Source organism: Malaclemys terrapin, chromosome 2, assembly GCF_027887155.1.
Source record: "Malaclemys terrapin pileata isolate rMalTer1 chromosome 2, rMalTer1.hap1, whole genome shotgun sequence".
Taxonomy (NCBI): Eukaryota; Metazoa; Chordata; order Testudines; family Emydidae; genus Malaclemys; species Malaclemys terrapin.
In genome coordinates, this window is record NC_071506.1 from 140,829,476 (window position 1) to 140,851,412 (window position 21,937).

The 21,937-nt window shown below is 50.1% G+C and overlaps 1 protein-coding gene across 2 annotated transcripts in view; it reads right to left on the reverse strand.

Annotated features, from left to right (window-relative positions):
• Nucleotides 1-1,118: 1,118 nt before the first annotated feature.
• The window catches only part of TCF7L1 (transcription factor 7 like 1), a 94,424-nt gene continuing 73,605 nt past the window's right edge, over nucleotides 1,119-21,937 (reverse strand). The window contains exons 5-12 of one of the 2 annotated variants that reach the window (XM_054019344.1): nucleotides 20,409-20,541; nucleotides 18,546-18,648; nucleotides 12,244-12,327; nucleotides 8,064-8,207; nucleotides 6,670-6,829; nucleotides 5,411-5,518; nucleotides 3,379-3,439; nucleotides 1,119-2,226 (exon numbers count right to left, since the gene is read on the reverse strand). In XM_054019344.1, coding sequence (XP_053875319.1) covers nucleotides 1,790-2,226; nucleotides 3,379-3,439; nucleotides 5,411-5,518; nucleotides 6,670-6,829; nucleotides 8,064-8,207; nucleotides 12,244-12,327; nucleotides 18,546-18,648; nucleotides 20,409-20,541 — 1,230 coding nt within the window. In that variant the 3' untranslated portion in view covers nucleotides 1,119-1,789. The remainder of the gene's footprint in view (nucleotides 2,227-3,378; nucleotides 3,440-5,410; nucleotides 5,519-6,669; nucleotides 6,830-8,063; nucleotides 8,208-12,243; nucleotides 12,328-18,545; nucleotides 18,649-20,408; nucleotides 20,542-21,937) is intronic. The other variant, XM_054019345.1, reaches the window with a different exon arrangement.

Here is a 21,937-nt window from a genome sequence, read left to right on the forward strand (position 1 = left end):
CTATCACACACTTACCATAATGGGTTGGTTTTTTTGTTTTGTCTTCATTTTGGAAAGAATGGTGGGGTTTTATGGTTAAATCCAGAGCCTGATTTATTCCAGTTTGTGCAGTGAGATGTCCCTTGTAAAACAGACAGGCTGCAACCACCATTGAGCTAATATTGCTCTTGGGGCCTTGACTTTTGCATTGCCTGGCTTTCTGTGATTTTAATTATGCAAATACGCTGTATTAAATTAACAATCGGATTTTAGTGTGTGCCTGACATTGCATGCTGGGCAGGTTAAACACCTAGGCAGACAGATGGACGCTGGATTCTGTTCTGTAATTAATTTAAATGCTCTTTTGTTTTTCCTTGGGGCAGTGACATTTTCTTCTCCCCTCCGCAAGTCTTGAAAAAGAGCAGCACCCGGAATGACAGGGCTGCCAAATGGCTCAGTCCTGCTGCCCCAGGAATGGAAACTGGCCGCCTTGCTGAGCAGGGGTGAGTCAGGCTATTTTCTACATTTGCCCAACTGCTGCAGAGAGGGGAAACCATGCAGTGACATTCCTAGCTCACTGCTCAAGCCACAGCCAGACTAGAGCGCTCCACTCCCAGAGCTGTTGGCACTACCAGGGAGAGAAATCTAGGGAAGGGCACCAGCAGCCTTCCTAGAAGTGTGCCCCTAACTCCCAGGTGTTTGGAGCATTACTGCCTGCAGATGCCTCCTTCCTAATCAGTGTCGTGTGAGGGGTTCACAGCTGGATTCTTCCTTCCTCCGGCCCTAGAGCAATGCAAGCTTAGCAGGGCTCTTGTGTGGAGAAACCCATTCTAACAGGGTTTAAAGCAGCTGGAGATTGGGATGTAACTCGAGTCCCTAAAATGTCCCCTCTCTGCCAGATAAGAGACACCTATAGGCTGGAGTGGCAAAAAGCTCCTGGGGATGGAGAGACTGAATCTCTCAGAATGTATTTAGTGCACCTTCAGATAACCCCCTCGCCCACCTTTCCAAGCCAGGTGCTGCTCTGTGTTCCGGGCCTGAGGCGGTGAGAGGGGCAATGCCCCAAGGGGGAGAAATGCTGGCTGAGGGGATTTGTTTCCCCGGGGAAGGCTCCACATTGAACACGCTCACACAGCAAGTTGCAGCTGCAGTTTTATTTCCTTTTGTAAAAACAGGATTAGAGGGGGAAATTTCCCCAGCGACGTAACCCCCTCCACTCCCCACCCCCGACCAAGTAATCATGGGAGGAAATGGGGCAGATTGTGCTGGCATCGTCCTGGCAAGTCACACTCCCTCCAGGCTCGGGGCAGGAGTCTTGGCCCTCTCCAGGGTGGGGGATGTACGCTCCCTTTGAGGGGGGAAGGGTGGCTGGCACTTTTCTGCGGCAGGGGTCCGGCGTTTCTATTTTGTTTCTGGGACTCAGAGTCGCCGGGAATGGCTGTTAATGGGACAGCCCTGCTGGCTGGCTGGCGTACGCTGCCCGGGTGGGCACCGCTCAGAGTTAGCGACAACCACCCTGCAAATGCCGCAGAGAGAGGCTCCATCTTTACAAGTCCACCTGGCCAAGGCAGAGGCAGGAACAAACCGCTCGGCCTTGGCTCACGCGGGGTTTTTGTTTGTTTTTAATAAAAACGGTCTTTAGATCGACTACTGGAAACAGCTCCGAGCATAAAGCACCTTCCTCCAGAGTCCACTTACAAAGGAGTTCAGAAAGGGTCAAATATTGACCAATAATGGTTTGGCTGCTTTTGAATCTCGATTGTGGCTTCAGCAATGTACAGCAGGGGTGGCTGGGGAGGGCGGCTCCTCCTTAGTCAGCTGGCTTGGTGACCAGGGAGAGCGGCTGGGCCTGTAGCACAGCCAGGGCAGCCTGCGGGGAAGGAAGGGCAGCTGGGAAGGAAGGTGGCGAGGTCAAGAGAGCCGTGTGGGTCATTGTGGCAAACGGGATGGGTCTGGAGAGAAGAGGCGACGGGCTGCTAAGGCTGGAGGAGGAGGCGGCAGCCTTACTCGACAGAAAAGCAGCTGAATGGAGAGACAGCTGGGCCCTGGCTTCCGGTTTGGTGGTGAGTGAGAGGGGCTGAGCTTGTTCAGAGTGGGTGGCGGCTGGGGCAGCGGGCGATGCCAAGGCGGTTGATGGGGTGGCAGGCGAATCCAACATGCTGCCATGGGAGGAAGCAGGACTATCGCAGGGTTTCTCAATGGGCAGGTACTGCACACATGGCTTTTTACTCTTGGAGGCCAGAGAGCCTGTAAGGGGCAGAAAAGACACCGGTAAGCCACACTTCAAAGACCCTGTCAGCCGGTCCCCAGGGCCTGTGGTTAGGTTTTGTGGGTTTGCCCAGGCTTGGAAAATAGCAGGTGCAAATCCCATCTGCGGTTGGAACCAGATTCATTAACAGACTGTTGTTGCTCATGGGCAATGCTAATTCAAGAGCCTGCACCTGTGAATGCACAACACGGGTACATCTTCACTGCAGGGTTAACTGGGGTGATTGGCACCTGGATGTGAGCACCCGGTTAGCTTGGGCAGGGCTTTGCACCTGGGCTAAGTGAAGTGTCCCCTCACTGGTGCAGCACTCCCCTGCGGGCATTGCAGGGACACAGCCCTGGTTCTTCGCACTGCCGTCAGCTGAACAGCTCTATGATTCTTTCCCAGTGAATTGCAGAACGTGTCTGTTCTTCTGGGCACACGGGGAACTGGGGGAGGGCAGTGGAGGGCTATCAGCACTAGTGATTTAGCCTGTGTCCTCACTACAAAGTAGGTGGGCTACCAGCCCGAGTGAAAGTCTCACTTGGGCTTAACCCCAAGCCCCAGATGAGCCAGCTAGCCCAGGTTGGAAGCACCACCACACTCGGGTAAGAGGGTTGTGTGTGGGGATGGGAACAGGGTTGGGGGCAACCCCCCCTAAGAGCCTGAGTTAACTCTGCCGGGAGGCCAGACCTTAAGGTACTTACAACTTGCAGGTTGTCGGGCGCTGAACGTTCTGCTCCCCAGTCGCACTGATATAGCCATTCTGAGCATGCTGACATGGGGCAAAGAGCAACGTACTACTGCTGACATTTAACAACAGCACAGTGCAGGGGACCCAGGGGACTGTAATTGTGGCTTTAGTACTTCATACAGTGCATCTCAGTGTGCTTTCACCTAGGGCACTAGGGTGCCATTTTTCCGAAGCATCTAAATGACTTAGGCTCCTGGATCCCATTGAATTTCAGGGCCATTGAGGCTCCGCAGGTAGTCAGGTGCTTTTGAAAATCATGCTCGCGTTCCTGGGCTACACTTTTCTAACTGGATGAGGCACCTAAAGCTGACAGGGATGGTTGGTGAATTCTCTGCTGGCCCTATGGCCTTTCCTCCGCTCCGTATCAGACCAAAGGAGGGGAGCAGGCTGTACTTACTCTCCGTGTCCTGGATCTGCTGCTGGGGCTGCTTCTCTCGCTTTCTCTTCTTCTTTTTCCCCTGGAAAAGAGCATCCCACTTGCAGCTTTTGTCGTTGACTCTCAGTAAACCCCCCAACCTCTCTCCACCCCGATCCATGAGAACTCGCGGGGCTCAGGATAAGGACAGGGCACCAAGTGGAACTGCCCCCAGGGTCTGAGCACTGACCAAGCAGTGCGAGAAGCAGCAGGAAGAGGTGACACTAAATGAGCCATCCAGAGAACTGACAGTTCACATCGTTATACCCCCCACTCCATCCACTCACGTCTCACCCACCTGGTGTGTTCTTTAGACTAAGCTCCCTGGAGCAGGACCTGTCGTGTGTTACATGTGTAGTGCAGTGGGGCTCACCCGGGCTGGCACTACTGCAACAGCAGTGTTAATAGACATTGGGGAACAAGACTCTTCTCTGGAGAAGGGGGCATGAGGCACTTCTGCATTAACCTGGGGCTTATCACAGCCTTTTCACTGGGGCCCCTTGAACTCTGAGCCAGGGTCAACCCCTGAAGAGCAAAACCCTGATGAGGCTGCTAAATCAGACAGGGACAGTTCAGGAGACCTTGCCTTTGATATGTGCTATTTATTGTGTGTGTACTACTCTGCCCGCAGTACACCACCAGCCCAGCCCAGATCTGCAGCGTGCACTGCCACGAGTCACCTTCTGGGTCCTGCTGACCTCAGTCACATGGCTGGGGCAGGCAGAGGGAGGGCCACCAAAGCAGGTTCATGGGCAGGACGCAATGGATGGCCCCTGTGGGCCAGTTTTACCCACTCCAAGGGAACAAGAATGGGGGCTGCTCTTTGGGAGGAGGGATAGCTCAGTGGTTTGAGCATTGGCCTACTAAACCCAGGGTTGTGAGTTCAATCCTTGAGGGGGCCACTTGGGGATCTGGGGCAAAACAAGTACTTGGTCCTGCTAGTGAAGGCGGGGGGCTGGACTCGATGACCTGTCAAGGTCCCTTCCAGTTCTAGGAGACATCTCCATTAATTAAAAAAAATTTCTATTGCTAAGTCTGGCATCAGCATTCACAGGCCCCCGGTTAGAGGCAGGTCACAGGCTCCCAACCGTGGACATTAGCAGACCCATTAGGTGCCATCTAACACATCCGCCCGGGGCCAGTGCAAGCGCATCACTTGCAGCACGTTTCCTGGCCTAGTGCTGCACAGTCCTTAACGTCGCACCTCCCCACCCCAGAAAGGTCTCCCCGATCCGGCGCCTGGGGCCAGCTCTCAGACAATAGAACCTGCCACTTCCTGGCTCTGGAGAAGCAGAGACGGGAGAGCCAATGCCTCACACGCAGTTGCACGTGTAAGGTCGTCTGATTTCATTTCAACCGCTGTGCAAGAGACAGCAGCACCTCCCCGAAAACCCCACCAGGAGCGTGTCATCGCTGTGCAGCCCTTCTAATGGCAGGGCCCTGCTCTGGGCAGTTTGTTCCACCCCTTCATTAAGGCATTTCCCATTTTCTCCTTAGTAGTCCCCTCTTCAGTCCTAGATGGTTATTGCCCATTTTCTCCCCAACCCCACCTGGAAAGAAATGCCTTGGTTTCCAGAAGCCTACTTCTCCCACGACCCAGCCCTACGTTGGGTGTGCTGCCTTTGTATGAACTTGGACATCCAGTAGCAGGGCGTTGCGAACCAAGGGCAGCTGCCTCCAGATGGGGTTAAGCAACATCCAGGCGTGGCTCCCCCAAGACATCCAATGACCACCCTGAGACTGGCTAGGGGAGCGGCAGTGGCTACTTCCCTAGGTCTCTCATCGCACTGGCCCCAAGTTTCCCATCTCTTTATTTGTAGACCCTTGAGGCCACATCCTGATTACAGAATCATACATAGACTGACAAGGCCAGGAGGGACCATTACGACCATCTAGTCTGACCTCCTGCACAGTGCAGTCCTCAGACTGTCACCCAGCGACACCTGCAGAGGACGGGATAAGTCAGTGTGCTGATCTCCCTTCCCTCCAGCAGCTACATGAGGTGGCAACTTACATAGTTATCCCGCGCAGACCAAGTGGGATAGAGCTGTGAATGAAGCTGTCGCTCCTTCCGGGCTAGCTCATAGTACTTGGCTTGTTCCTCACGTGACAGCGAATGCCACTAGATAGGAGAAAAGGAGAGCCAGAGCTGAGATTCGCGGGAGGTTACCCGCCACCCTCCGACAAAGGGCTGAAGCTCACCAGTCTGGGTCCCTTCCCCAAAGCCCAGGTCCCAAAGGTGAGGAAGCGGTCGTTCTCTTTACCGGCTCCTCTGAATTGTGGCAGCAAGACAGTGAAGCTGCTGGGTCATTGTGTTGCACCTCTCAGGAGCAGCAGCCCAGGACTGGGGCTCAGTGTGTACCTCAGAGCAGCCTTACGGGTGCTCTAATTGATGGCAGCTGCCCACAGCCCAGAATAGCTGGAGCACAGGGTGCACTGGCCATGTCCTAGCAGGGCTGCCACCAGGCTGACAGTGCAGCCTACAGTCAGCTTTGTGGGATTCACAGGCAATAGGTGCCCAGGCTCCCTGTTTCAATGCTGCTCCCAACCAGGAGCCCCAATCCCTCCAGCTGGTGAGCTGAGAAAACATGCTACACTCTGTCTCTGTGGCTGGGATCACTCTAGGCAGGTCATGGTGCCAGATTTTCCACAGTGTTTAGGTGACAGGGACATCTGCTCCCCATTTCCCAGGCTTGCCTGGCTGCAGATAGCAGCTGAGTGGCTACAGCAGGGCTCTGCATGGGAGACACTTAGACACTACAGGGGGAGAGTGGGGGGTGTGTGCCAGTAAGAGAACCTGGCTAGGTGGAAAATTGCACCTATGGTGGGTCCCACTTACCCCCTTCACATGTTGCTTTTCCTTCTACACTCCCAGCCCCTCAGACTCAGAGGGGATGTGCAAGCGCATATATTAACACCTTGGGGGAAGCGGACGGGAGCCTGAGTCAAAGGGGGTTGTCTAATGAGCCCAAGGCCCTGTCTACATTCAAGAGATCTGCAGCAGTGTAGTCCTAATGCAATCCCTAGTGCAGACACACTGCACAGGTCCAAAGCAGGTCCTCTTCCCACACCACGCGTCCAGGCAGAGGGAGCCAGCCTACTTGACCCAGAGCCACACACCTACACTAGGGGTTTGCACTGGCAAAACGACTTGGATGTGTTTGCCTCCAGCACCAGTTTCTGCAGCGTAGACAGGGTCTGGACTCACCTCTGAATTGGGCCCATGGAGTCTAGGGAATGGGGAAGAAAGGACAGAGGAGAAGGCGTCTTTACCCTTCGTCCCAGGATCTGGTTGATGGCCGCGCTCTCCTTCAGCGTACACTCCGCCACCACCTTGGCCCGCATCTCCTTCATGTACAACATGAACGCGTTGAGCGGCTTCTTTATGTGGGGCTTTTTCTCCTCCTCCTTCTTCACACTGCCGGGGGATTTCCTGGAATCATCACACGGGCCAGTAAACACCTGCAGTGCCCACTGTTGCCACGCTGCAGAAGAGCTTCCCCTTGCTGCACCGCGTGCAGTTGTGTCTCTTTGTAATAACCGCCAGACACCTAGAGCTCTGGGGGACACATCTTATTACTGGAGAAGGTGAATGCAGACCCCTCCCCCCCACCAACGCCTGTCCAGACGATATCACCCTCTGGTTTTATTCTTCCAGGTGGATTTGACAGCACGTCTTTCACACCGCAGGTAAAATGGAGAGGAGAGCGCGGGGCTGCTTATCGGGAGTGGACACACAAGGCGGGATGGCTAGGATCGCAAGGCTGGCAGAGCGCAGTAAGGGGAGAAGATGCATAACATCCCACTGGGCTGTAAGATGGGGAGTGGGAAGGAAAGGCGGATCTGAGAAGGAAGGAAAATGGTGGCAAGGGCAGCAATGAGGCAGAAATCCAACAGACCAGGAGTAAGAGGCAAGCAGCTACAGCGTGATCAATGTACCTGTCAGTAATCCACTGGGGAGGGTGGGGGCCTAAGGTGGTAACCAGCCACTTAAATAGTAGAAACCAGGGGGACAACAAAGCTGCAAATCAGTTGCTTAGTCAGTCATGGGTTAACTAATGGGACATCGCAAAGGAGAGGGCCAGAGAGTTGGCATAAACTCAGCCCATAACCAGGCGTGAGCACAGCCAGGCAGTTCCTGAAGAACTCTTCCTTGGCACTTGCAATGAATTCACGTGGAACACCTGCTTCCAGGAAAGTCTAGTAAACAAGCCTTTCTTGTTCCTGTCACCACAGAGCTTGCCTTGCCCAGCTATTGTGTTAAAACAGACGTATAGATTGCAAGGGAAGAAGGACCCTCTGTGACCATCTAGTCCGACCTCCCGCATTATACAGGCCATAGGACTGCCCTGAACTAATTCCTCTTTGAATTAGAGCAGATCTTTTAGAAAAACCTCTACGTTCGTTAACTGGTGAATTCCAGCATAACCCCTAAGTCCTTCTCGCAGTCGTCATTTTCCAGGATGCAATCCCCCAGCCCATATGTGTAACCTGCATTCTTTGTTCCTAGAAGTGTGACCTTGCTATTGTGAAACACACGTTGCTTGTCTGCACCCAGTTCGCCAAGAGATCTAGGCCACTCAGGACAGCCAGGCTGGGCTGTACAGATCCCTGTCCCATTTGTCACCTGCCCCATCCAGCTGGTGCTGTGCTGCTCAGTTACTTACGAATTCCCTCCGGGGCTCATGTTGGCCTGCGTGGACTCCTGTTTGACAATGGGTGAGACGATGGTGGGGTGTGGGATTCCCGAAGGGTGGAGGCCATGCGCGGCAGGCGGGACCATGTGGGGGGAAAACCGACTGGACATCAGACTGCAGCATGGGAAATAGAAAAGCAGGATGCAGGCGTTACAAATAAAGGCAACAGTAATCACGCAGTGCAAATCTCTCCCTGTACCCAGCTCCTCACACCCCACCCACAGGTACATGCCCTCCCCCTTGGCCACACCCTCCCCATGGCAGGGGGCAGATAACCCAGTGTCGACAGATGCTGGACTCCTGGCTGAGAAATGAGTCCACATAAGACACAGTTAATGCTGGTAGTGTGAGAAGGGCTGGTGAGGATTAAATCAGCCTCCCTCAATTTAGGGGCCTGGGTCCCTGCCGGATTCTGAGAGCTTCTAGCTACCCCTGGTAGGATGAAGGTGGTTTTTGGATGTAGAACCTTGCCACGCTTACCTAGCCCAAGCCTGGATTATTGAAATGCACTCTCCATGGGAATGTGCCATCGCTTCAGTGCAGAGCACAGGCTCTCCCGCTGACAACACACACATTCCCTGGGAGCTACCAGGTGGGATTTTCATTTTTAAACCCCTAAATGGTTTAGGATCAGCTTACTGAAGATTTGCCTCTCCTCACAAATCATCCTGCCACAGCTGCCATCAGGAACAGAGCTCGAAGGGATCCAAACCATGTGACTACAGAAGGCGTGGTGGAGCCCAGGAAAGCATAATTTAGGAAAGCATCAAAAAAGATATTTGGGGGGAGGGATAGCTCAGTGGTTTGAGCATTGGCCCACTAAACCCAGGCTTGTGAGTTCAATCCTTGAGGAGGCCATTTAGGGATCTGGGGCAAAAAAATTGGTCCTGCTAGTGAAGGCAGGGGACTGGACTTGATGACCTTTCAAGGTCCCTTCCAGTTCTATGAGATAGGTATATCTCCAAAAATAAAAAAAAATAAAAAAAATTATATATATATAGATAGATAGATAGATAGATAGATAGATAGATAGATATAGAGAGAGAGAGAACTTGGAAAAGGTTCAGAAAAGGGCAACAAAAATGATTAGGGACATGGAACAGATTCTGTATGAGGAGAGATTAATAAGACTGGGACTTTTCAGCTTGGAAAAGAGATGGCTAAGGGGAGATGTGATTGAGGTCTATAAAATCATGTCTGTTGTAGCGAAAGGAAGTGTTGTTTACTACTTCTCTTAACACAAGAACTAGGGGTCACCAAAATAAATTAATAGGCAGCAGGTTTAAAACAAATAAAAGGAAGTATTTCTTCACACAACACAGTCAACCTGTGGAACTCCTTGCCAGAGGATATTGTGAAGGCCAAGACCATAACTGGGTTCAAAAAAGAACTAGATAAGTTCATGGAGGATAGGTCCATCAATGGCTATTAACCAGGATGGGCAGGAATGGTGGGGAATGAGCGACAGGGGATGGATCACTTGATGATTCCCTGTTCTGTTCATTCCCTCTGGGGCACCTGCCATTGACCACTGTCAGAAGACAGCATACTGGGCTAGATGGACCTTTGGTCTGACCCAGTATGGCCGTTCTTATGTTTTCCCAATTTGACCCTGCCCAAGCTGGACTATCAGATATGGAGTAAGAGCCTCTCTGCCAATGCGCACCTCTCCGTCACATGAAGGTGTTGTGAAAAAGGCAAACTGTTGTTGGATGTATTAGCAGAAGTATGGTATATAAGACACAGGATGTCATCCTTCTGCTCTATTTGGCATTTGTAAGGCCTCATCTGGAGCACTAGGCCCTATTTTCGGCACTGCACTTTAAAAAAGGTGTAGACAAATTGGAGAGAGGCCAGAGGAGAACAACAAAAATTGTAAGTGGTTTAGAAAACCCGATCGATGAGGGAAGCTTGAAAGAATTGGGCATGTTTAGCCTAGAGAAGAGAAGGTGGAGGGGGGACATGATAACTGTCTTCAAATACATAATAGGGTGTCAAAGAGGGTGGCGATCAATTGTTCACTGAGGCAGGACAAGTAGTAATCGCCTTCCTTAGCAGCAAGGGAGATTTAGGTTCGATATTAGGAAAAGGTTTCTAACTACAAGGGGAGTTAGGCTCTGAAACAAGTTCCCAAGGGAGGCTGTAGAATCCCCGTCACTGGAGGTTTTTAAAAACAGATTGGCCAACCACCTGTCAACGATCGGGGTAGGTTTACGTGGTCCATCTCAGCGTGGGAGGAACGCTCGAGGTCCCTTCCAGTCCTACAATTCTATGATTGATCAACGTGACGAACGTCTGTCACATGAGGCTTGGGCATCCATGATCCAGCTTCTATGACAGCAAATAAAGGATTTCCTGCTCCAGGACTGGTCAGAAATGCTAACACTCATCAGGCCTCCTAGCAATTGCTTGGAGTGACACAAGAAGTGCCCAAAGGCCCTCTGCCTTTGTCTTGGAATTGCAAGTACATTGAATAACTCGTTAAATGGACAGGGACTGGACAAAGGACCGTAGGGCTGTCCAGCTTCTCAAACAAGGTAACAAACAAGCACCTGAAACTCTGACCAGGCACACTGATTCGGTCTGTCACTATCCCCTACTCTGGTTCCAGCTCCGTCGCGGAGATGTGGACAGAATCCTATGAATTCTCATCCTGCGTTACAAGCTGCTGCTGTTTTACTCATGACCACAAGTTGGGGAGAATCAGAGAGGAAAGTGGACAGTGAAATCAGCCCTTCTTTGTGGATGTGGAGCAGACACTCACCTGATCCCAAAACATGTTGAGATGCTACAGACGGCCAGTATGGCCACATGAGCACAAAATCTTGTCTAGCCCAAAGTCTCTTGAGCTCATAACTTGAATAGAGGACGAAGAAAGAACCAACCTCTTTGGTGCTGAGTAAAAAGACTAAGAACCAGATGATCCCACTGGGGAATGTAGGCCTCCCCATATTTAAACTCTTGCGGATGGGATTTTCCAAAGGGCCTAAGCGATACCGACAATCCCACTGCAAAGACAGCAGACTGTTCAGAACACAGCATCACATCCAAGACGGATGATGGTGCTCAACTAGTAATTATGAGACCAAACACAGCACCAAGCTGGGAGCCACAGCAGAGACGGGTATGGGAGCAATTAATTTGTGTCCAAGTTCTGACACAAGGTAAGGTAAAGAGAGTGAGCTAATAGTGCCATAAAAGTCTAGTATAAAGTAAGGACAGCTGACAAGCATCTTCCAGTGTGTAAACATGGATCCAGCAATTTCTTGGCCTTGTTGTGGTGCTTCAGAGAAGGTCTGCAATGCACCGAAGTCGGGCTGGGCAGACCTTCTCTCTTGGTGCTCTGGGACGGGGAGTGAAGGCCTCGTTCTTAAGGAGAACCCGAAGGCATATTTCCCAGTTCCCCCAAATCCCAGGTTGGCAAAAAGGGAAGGTAGTGCTCCCCCACAAAGAATGGCCTTCAGCTAGTCACACAAGGTATAAATCGTGCTGGTCTTGTGTGCAGAGAGGCACATCTCAACCCCAACTAGTTGTAGGCTTCAGCCACAATGGCTCGAACCACAAGAAGTCTGGAAAACACGTATTCACTGTTATTTTTTTCAGTGACAAGAAAACCCCCACTGAAGCTGCTAAGAAGAAATACTGAGAAGTTTCATCCTGAGAACCTCCAACACGAGACCCATCGACAGGCAGAGGAAAGAGGGGCCGCTTGCCGCAGAGCAGAGATGCAACCCCTCCCACAGGTAACAGATTTTAGTGGTTCTGAGGTGCACGTGGGAGCGCTCCTGGCCACTGAGAGTGGAGACAAATTCACAGGACCCGTCTCCGGGGCCTGCAGGAGCCACTGGACAGGGGCCTTCCCCATTCAGCTTGTGGGCCACAGGGATTCAAGCTGTTAGTTGTTAGGCAGAAGTTCGCCTGTTTTCCCCAGCTCTTCTTTGTTCTTCTGCGCTTGTGTCACAGACCTTCTCATTTGCTCAGCACAAATGTTCGTCCAGGAAGACCCCTATAACCACAACCCCTGCCTCTACAGGGAAGGGGGTTTGTCTGCTTGGCACTGGGGGTCCTGTTAATCTTTTGCACTCTCTAGTTCTAATCCCGACTGAACCCTACCCCTGCCAACATCCCTTCCGCTCCAGTGTGGACTCACCTGGACATTGAGGCATTCATAGCTAGGGCAGGGTATGGGTGCCTGAATCCCCCGGGAGGAATGGAGTACACTGGCTGTCCTTGCCTAAAATGGAAGAGCAAGGGGGGGGGGGGGAGGGAGAGGAAGTCCTTACTAGAAGCACAAAAGGAAGAAAAAATATCACACACAGGGAAGCCACAAGAACCAGTTCCCCTCTGATTATGTTCTGAAGATGCCCGTCACAGCTCTGTACTTCAGGCTGACTTTTGTACTTAAAGCAGGAGTCCCCCTCTTTGTTAGGTATGCCAAATACAGCATGTCCTGCACAAAATTAAAGCACTTACTCTTTGAACACAGAATATGTTTTCTGAGAATTTACAAGTAAATCCATAACTTTTTTGAGTTCAAATTAACTTTAAAATGGGTCAAGAACTGAAGCTCCCTCAGTCCTTTTTGAGTGTCTCTTGAATTATCTTAATAAAACAACACAAGACTCTTCAAACCTCCCGCACAGTTAAAACTCACTGAAATCTTGTTCACAGGCTACATCTAAAGAATCTGTTTAGGGTTTCTGATGAGATTTTTCCCCCATTATTCTCCACAACGTAAAGTTTCTTCTTCAGCAGTGGCTGAAGAATAACGTTCTACTTCATCCACGAAGAACTGGCCTTTTGCAAAATGCTACCCATCTCTTACTGTTCTCAATGAGACTGAGAAAAAAGGCTGCCCCTGCTCTGAAAATGCCCTTCTCCAAATGGCAACCATTTCCCATTGTTCCTAGGGGACTGAAGCCACAGATTGCCCTTAGCAAAGATGACTCCTGCCTCTATCCACCTGCTCATTTCCTCCTCCTGACACCCACAACATAGGGGTTTTACTTTCTCCCCAAAGACAGGTTGGCTTCACTTCTACCAGGAACAATGGGAAGTGGTGGCCATTTTTAAAAGAGGGCATCTTAACTGAGGGCAGCATGGGGCCTTGATGCCGCTGAGAACAGCTGAACGTGGCCATTTCGAAAGGAGTGTGTATGTGTGTCTGTGCGCGCGTGTGCACGCACGCCGGACTATGCAAACGAGCGAGAGAAACAGTTTTGTTCCTTCCCAGCTGCTCTGCATTGCTCTGGTGATGCAAAGCCCCCACAAAGCCAGCTTACCTGGCATACATGCTCAGGCTGCTTTCTGCTGCTCCAGAACAGCCGAAGGTAGCAACAGCAAACCAGTGACTCTTCCCCTGAAAGTTTACTTATATATGGAAGGCTGATACTGTACATCTTCAAATCGTTAGAAATATCCCATGGAAATGGTATTTTGGGTTCCTGGCTAGGGTTCAGGTATGCAATTTTTAATAAGTTTTTTAAAGACCAAGGAATACCCACAAAATTACATTACGAGGGAGTCATGGTTACGCATATCTGTTATTAGCAATTCAGGGTAAAATACATTACAGAGCTGTTGTAATGATGACAAAAACAAGCCCTCTAACCCCCCCCAAAATCAAATGTAAGATTAAATTTAAAAGAAATCCGAACATTTTACAGAATAAAAATGCACAGGGATCCCAAACAACCGTATTCTGCCCTGTATGACACAATAAGGAAGAAAAAAAAAAATCTTGTGTCTTTAAATATCAATTTAATCCAATATGGAATCACAAATACTAAAATGCATCATCATAGATGTTACAGGAGGCAATATATAAGAAGGGTTATGGGGGTTAAAATGGATTTCAAAAAGCAGAGCACTGAAGGTATAAAGATCAAATACTAGAAATTCTATAAGTAAATCAGAAGCAGAAAGCCTATGAGTGGACTGGTGGATCTGTTGGATCATCAGGGTTTAAAAAGCACAATTAAGGAAGATAAGGGCATTGTTGAGACGCTAAATGACTTTTTTGTGTCAGTGTTGGAGAGAGACCCATCCTGGTCCCATTCTTGCCTGGTAATACGGATGAGGTGCTATAAGTGATTGAGGTGTCAGAAGCAGAGGTGCTGGAATAAATTGATAGTTTAAGAAGCAAGTCACCAGACCCAGACGGTCCATGCGAGAGTTCTGAAGGAGTTCAAGTATGAAGTGGCTGAGCTGCCAGCAAAGTTACGCAATCTCTCATTAAAAGCAGCTACTGTACCAGAGGATTGGAAGGCTGTAAATGTTATACCTGTATTTTAAAAAGGTTCTAAGGGTGATCTGGGGAATAACAGACTTGTCAGCCGTACATCTGTACCTGGTAAATTTGTTGAAACAATAATTGAAAACAGAATAATAAAACATGGACAAGCATGACATGCTAGGGTCTAACCAACATGGTTTCTCTGAAATAAAATTGTGTCTCACTAAAACTGCGTCTCACTCTTCTGTTGGAATTCTCTAAATGTGTTGATAAAGTAAGGGATAAAGGAGAAGATGACATCATTTATTTAGACTTTGAAAAGGGCTTTTGACAAAGTCTCTCAAGAGGCTACTACAGAAGCTAAATTGACATGGGGTGAGAGGCAAAACATCGTCACAGATCAAAAAGTCGCATGAGAAAAAGCAGGAATAAGTGGACCAAAAAAGGTTAAAAGCAGGGGCCACAAGGCCCTGTATCAGGGCCAGTTTTGTTTAATATATTTATTAATGGTCAGGAAAAGGGGGTGAACAGTGAGGGGTAAAATCTGTAGATGACAAAGGTATTCAGTTAAATCCAGACAGGACTGTGAGGAACTTCAGATTCAGGTGACTGGGCAACAAGATGGCAGACTAAGTTCAATATTGATAAATGCAAAGTAATACCTATTGAAAGGAAACACTTTAATACTCCTTATCAACTCAGAAAAGGACCCTGGGTCTCACAGTGTGTAACGCAATGGAGAGCTCTGCTCCAGGTGCAGCTGCAGTCACACGAGTAACCAGGATGTTAGGCTGCATAAGGAACGGGATGGAGAATAATAGAGAATACTATAAAGCCATTACAGAAACTAATGGGGCAGCCTCATCTGAATCCCGTGTGCAGCACTGAGCACCCCACCGGATAAAGGAAGTTGCGGAACTAGAGGGGTTCAGAGAAGGGTGATGAGAATGATTAAGGGCCTGGTAAAAGCTCTCCTACGGAGAGAGACGGAAATGATTGGCATTGTTTCCCCATCTCATAACGTAAAAACAAGGGGACAGTTCAATAAAACTGAAAGGTGGACAATTCAAAACTGATGAAAGGGAATACTTTTTCCAAATGTGATTAGCCTGTGGAACTCATTGCCACAGGAAGTCTTCAAGGCCAGGAATTTCGCAAGATAGAAAATGGGATTGGGCATATAAATGAACAACAAGAGAAACCAGAGTTAGAATAATTAATTATACAAACATCTTGGGAGGGATAGTAATCTTAAGCTTCAGTTTTAACCCATTTTTTAACAATTAGGGACTACACTGGGGGATCAGGTTATCCCAAAACTGCCTGCTGTGGCGTCTCATGCACCTTCCTGTAATGCATCTGGTGCTGGTCACAGTTAAGGACAAGATGCTGGACTAGATCTGAGGAGGAATAGCTCAGTGGTTTGAGCACTGGCCTACTAAACCCAGGGTTATGAGTTCTCTCCTTGAGGGGGCCATTTAGGGAACTGGGGTAAAAATCTGTCTGGGGATTGGCCCTGCTTTGAGCAGGGGGGTGGACTAGATGACCTCCGGAGGTCCCTTCCAACCCTATAATATTCTATTCTATTCTAGATGGACCACAAGGCTGATCCAGTTTGGCAACAGCTTTGTATAAAAATATTGCTTGAGCATGCAGGGGTGTAATCAGGAAGGCCAAGTCACAACTGGAGTTGCAGCTAGCAAGGGATGTGAAGGGTAACAAGAAGGGTTTCTACAGGTATGTTAGCAACAAGAAGGTGGTCAGAGAAAGTGTGGGCCCCTTACTGAATGGGGGAGGCAACCTAGTGACACATGATGTGGAAAAAGCTGAAGTACTCAATACTTTTTTTGCCTCGTTCTTCACAGACAAGGTCAGCTCCCAGACTGCTTCACTGGGCAGCACAGTATTGGGAGGAGGGGAGCAGACCTCAGTGGTGAAAGAGCAGGTTAAGGACTATTTAGAAACCTGGACATGCACAGATCCATGGGGCTGGATCTAATGCATCCGAGGGTGCTGAGGGAATTGGCTGATGTGATTGCAGAGCCATTGGCCATTATTTTTGAAAACTCATGGCGATCGGGGGGGGGTGTGTGTGTGTGTGTCCCGGACGATTGGAAAAAGGCAAATATAGTCAGGGCCGGCTCCAGCATTTCTGCCACCCCAAGCCAAAAAAAAAAAAAAAAAGCCACAATCTGCAGCAGCAATTGGGGAGGGGGGGGGGGGAAGAGCCGCGATCGGCGGCGGCAGTTCAGTGGCAGGTCCTTCACTCCTAGAGGGAGTGAGGGACCTGCCGCCCCAAATTGCCGCACGTGCTGCCCCTCTCCCTTGGCCGTCCCAAGCACCTGCTTGTTAATCTGGTGCCTGGAGCCGGCCTTGAATATTGTGCCCATCTTTAAAAAAGGGAAGAAGAAGAATCCGGGGGACTACAGCCTCACCTCAGTCCCTGGAAAAATCATGGAGCAGGTCCTCAAGGAATCCATTTTGAAGCACTTGGAGGAGAGGAAGATGATCAGGAACAGCCAACATGGATTCACCAAGGGCAAGTCATGCCTGACCAACCTGATTGCCTTCTATGATAAGTGGCTCTGTGGATATGGGGACGTGATATATCTTGACTTTAGCAAAGCTTTTGATACGGTCTCCCACAGTATTCTGGCCAGCAAGTTAAAAAAGTATGGGCTGGATGAATGGACTATAAGGTGGATAGAAAGCTGGCTAGATTGTCAGGATCAACGGGTAGTGATCAACGGCATGATGTCTAGTTGGCAGCTGGTATCCCCCGGAGTGCCCCAAGTGTCGGTTCTGGGGCCCATTTTGTTCAACATCTTCATTAACGATCTGGATGATGGGATGGATTGCACCCTCAGCAATTTCACAGATGACACTAAGCTGGGGGGAGAGGTAGATACGCTGGAAGGTAGGGATAGTGTCCAGAGTGACCTAGACAAATTGGAGGACTGGGCCAAAAGAAATCTTATGAGGTTCAACAAGGACAAGTGCAGGCTCCCACACGTCGGATGAAAGAATCCCATGCACCGCTACAGGCTGGGGACCGACTGGCTAAGCAGCAGTTTTGTAGAAAAGGACCTGGGGATTACAGTGGACGAGAAGCTGGATGAGAGTCAATAGTGTGCCCTTGTTGCCAAGAAGGCTAATGGCATATTGGGCTGCATTAGTATGAGCATTGCCAGCAGAATGAGGGAAGTGATTATTCCCCTCTATTTGGCACTGGTGAAGGCACATCTGGAGTATTGCGTCCAGTTTTGGACCCCCCCCCATTACAGAAAGGATGTGGACAAATTGGAGAGAGTCTAACAAAGGGCAACAAAAATGATCAGAGGGCTGGGGCACATGACTTACGAGGAGAGGCTGAGGGAACTGGGATTATTTAGTCTGCAGAAGAGAAGAGGGGGAGGGGGGGGAGGGGGATTTGATAGCTGCTTTCAGCTACCTGAAAGGGGGTTCCAAAGAGGATGGAGCTCGGCTGTTCTCAGTGGTAGCAGATGACAGAACAAGGAGCAATGGTCTCAAGTTGCAGTGGGGGAGGTCTAGATTGGATATTAGGAACAACTATTTCACTAGGAGGGTGGTGAAATCTCCATCCTTAGAGATTTTTAAGGCCCAGCTTGACAAAGCCCTGGCTGGGATGATTTAGTTGGGGTTGGTCCTGCTTTGAGCAAGGGGTTGGACTAGATGACCTCCTGGGGTCTCTTCCAACCCTAAGCTTCTATGATTCTATCACATGGTGTCACGTCAGGGCAGAGTTAAGGTTGTTTGCATATCCTATCTGCATTTCCAGACCTTAACATGCTTGGATTTCTTTTAAGTTAAACTTGGAATTTCCTGGGTTTCTCATGCTGTTTTGGGGGCTACCCACAAGAACCCTGTAAGGTATTTGATCCTAAATGACTCACGTGCTCTCCACTCTCCAACTATAGAGTAACATAATTTTTGTTGGTAATATCTCAAAAAAATAGTGACTATGGAGCGAGAGGGAACTCAGTGGACACTCGAAGCACGTGGAACCTGGTCCAATCCACGGCAGGCACAGGGAACAACAGCACGGAGCTGGGAAGGGTCCAGCTGCAGCAGCAATTCCGATTCAGTCGGCTGGGAAGGTGCAGAATTCTATGTTTGCAGAGGGAAATCTGCCACTGTAGGTGAGAAGCAGGAGGAGCGAGGAAGGGAAAGGTTAAAGGGTGAATCTTGATCCTTACTGTGGTACCAGCCAGCCCAATGCATGAGGGATTTGGCCAACAGCGCCAGGAGACAGCGGGTAATAAGGAGACAGTTCTGAAGGGTGAGGTGGTCGTGGAATTCCTATATGGGGGGAAAAAAAACCAAACAAACAGGCATTAAATCACCGTAATGGCATCCCGGGGTCACGGCTGTCAGGCTAGACTGCTGGCACTCCTGCACTACCTCGCCAGTTCAATACACTGAATGCAAGGATGGTGCTCTGTAAATGGATGTGCAGGCTCCCACACCATGGTGCGGTATTTCTTCCTGGCTAGTCCTGGGACTCTGAGCTGTTCTCTCCTGGCAGTCTGCTCAACATGGGGAGATGTTCTTCCCAAAGAGGCCTTCCAGGCAGGATGGCTGAGCACAGAGCTCACTGCAGAAGGAGGAAAGACAGCCCCCTACACATATACACACGTAACAACCTTTAATGTTGCCCAGCCAGGACATGAGACTCAAAGCTACTACCCAATTTGCCCCCGCTCCCCGCACTGCCTGCCTTGTGCTGGTTACCAGGGGCCAGGGAAAGCTGGGGGCCTGGGAAGTACATCGGTTCAGAGGGTGTGAGCTCTCCATATTGGTTTACCACAGGACTTGCTGATTTCTACACAAACAAGAAGTCCCATGGCCACAGCCAGGTCTTTATAAGCCCTGCCCTGGACAAGATGCAGGATCAGGCTCCTCCTAGGTGTGAGCGAAGCAGGTAGGGTGCAGTACCCCATAATGGGCAAGCCAGCCCGATGTGTGGGTGAGATGGCAACAGGGAAAATTCTACTGTCCTGGTTTTGCAGCTGTCAGAGGAGAGAGCACTTGTAGGTACTCCCACATCTGAAGTGTACTGCCGCTCTTCTGGTAAAGAGACACGGGACCATCGCTTGTCCACCAGAGAGTGCTTAGAGCTGAATGGCATATCCCCTTTGTACTATCACCAGTGTTCTCTGTCACCTGGAAATAGGCCAGATTTTCGCCAAAGAGAATGGATAAGGGTCTGATGGTAAAAACCGTCCCAGGCTGTCTGTTCCCTGTCCGATGCTAGCTGTGTGTTTCAGCCAACATCCTGCAGGCGGTTGGCCTGCGTACCGCTGCTTCACTCAACTCCTTCGTTGGGAGTGTTTTCCGACAGGGCGGGGAGAAGCGGAGGAAAGCTGGGAGTGGAACCATGTGTACCACTTCCCATAGAAAGGCTGCGTCAGGCCAACCAATCTAGCCAAAGAATCACCAAATTAACAGCTGGTCCCTCAAACAGCAGGTCAAACACCCTCATGTGCACATTGGCTGATGAAGGCTGCCCATGCTGTGTCCAATGAGGACAGGAATGACATGACTAGTCTGGATCCTCTCTGAATGGGAAGTGCTTGACCCAGAAATAAACACTGTATTGTGCCAGGATAGCTTGGTAACTTGCAATCTTCATGGCTAACCCGCCAACAGGTACATAGGTACATCCCCTACCAAGTATATCTAGCTTCTCTGCATCCTCAGACAAGCTGGGTCTTGCATCTCCCAAAGCCAACTGCTGCTTTAATGTCAGCACAGCCAGGACCACAGATCCCTTTTGAGTAGTTTGTGGGATTTGGTGGGTTTTCCTTTAAAATCTGATGCAGCAGCAGTTCACTGTGGAGGATGGTCCTTGAGTCAGACAGTTAGTACCAGATGGCATTGCAAGAGTTAGGAAAGTCAAAAACCCTCTGCAGCAAAGTCACAAATCTGGAAGGGAAACCGCCCAAAGATTTCTATGGCCCTTGCTAGTATCCTAGGACTCTGCCCCATCTGTCCCTGTGTCTGACCGACTCACTCTGGGAACCCCCTTACATCCCAGCTTCTGTGCCCCAACAGCTCACCCGTCTTTGGATCGATCTCTGGCGAGAGGTGGGAAGGAGGCGAGCCCGGGGAGAAGTGGTCGCTGCTGTACGTGATGAGTGGGGTCAGCGGGTGCATGTGATGTGCGTGCTGCACCACGGGCACTTTGTTCGACTGCAAGAGAAAAGGAAGAAAACATTAGTACTTGAAAAATAAATGCAGAATCCTCTGCAGAAGGAAACAAAAGAGCAGGGTAGAAAGGGATCCAGATACGAATTTCAAAAGGACCCACGTGATGTAGGAGTCTAAGTCCCCTGTCCAACAGCGATTTAGGGTAAAATTATCAAAGATGGCTAAGACCCATTTTCAAAGGTCAATTAGACATTTAGGGGTCTGAATCCCATGGACTTTCAATGAGATTTAGGCTCCTAAGCAGTAAAGCCACTTTTGAAAGTGGGTCTTAGGTGCTTTTGAAAGTTTTACCCTTGCTGACCTGCAGTTTAGCTGTAGGGATGATGCATCCCAGAATTGCTGCCTCTACATCCACCAGAATCCCTCACTGCACCCAGACGGAGGGTTTCATCTCTTAGCGCATTTCCTTTCCTCATATACTACTGGAATGTTCACTATGTTTTTGTAAAAAGAGATACTGTGGGATGCTCTGGAGGTCACCCCCCTTCACAGACTTGGCTCTCTGGCATATCAGGTCCTCCATTTCTAAAGTTACACCAACCCCAGATCTCACACACCCGGAGATCTCCTCCACAGTCTGGATATCCTGTGTCACCCACACCACCTTCACACCAGCAGGCGAGTCACCGAACAGTTCTCACCAACGCCACGCTCCCAGCTGTCTGCATTCCTGATCCACTCCCCGAGCACGCCAGCCTGTCTGCATCTCCCAACATAACAACATAAGAATGGACATACTGGGTCAGACCAAAGGTCCATCTAGCCCATTATCCTGTCTACCGACAGTGGCCAATGCCAGGTGCCCCAGAGGGAATGAACAGAACTGGTAACCATCAAGTGATCCATCCCCTGTCACCCATTCCCAGCTTCTGGTAGACAGAGGCTAGGGACACCATCCCTGCCCATCCTGGCTAATAGCCATTGATGGACCTATCCTCCCTGAATTTATCTAGTTCCAACTGTGTCCCCCTGCCCTGGAACGACGCCTGGGTGCGTGAGGAATCATCAGCCTCCACTAGCGTGGTCACAAAGAGATCCAATCCACCTAGATGCCCCTCCATCATGTGACTCGCTCCCTCAAGCAGAAGATCAGGGATGTTAATTTGGTGGCCTCCTCCACAACGTCTTTCTACGCCTCCTCTGAAGACAGTTCCCTCTCTCTGCTCCTCCAGCTCACCAAGTTTGCTTGTGAGACCTGTTGCACTTGGGCCCTGCAGGCCAGGAGCTGCTCGCTCCGGGTGCATAGCCACTTGGCCACAAGGCAAACAGCTGTTCATTCTGTACTCTCTGCAATTCACTGCGGGCTGGTGGCGCTTACAAATTCAGATGCTTCATCCACAAAGCTTGCAAACACTCCACAAGCTGGCACATGCGTACC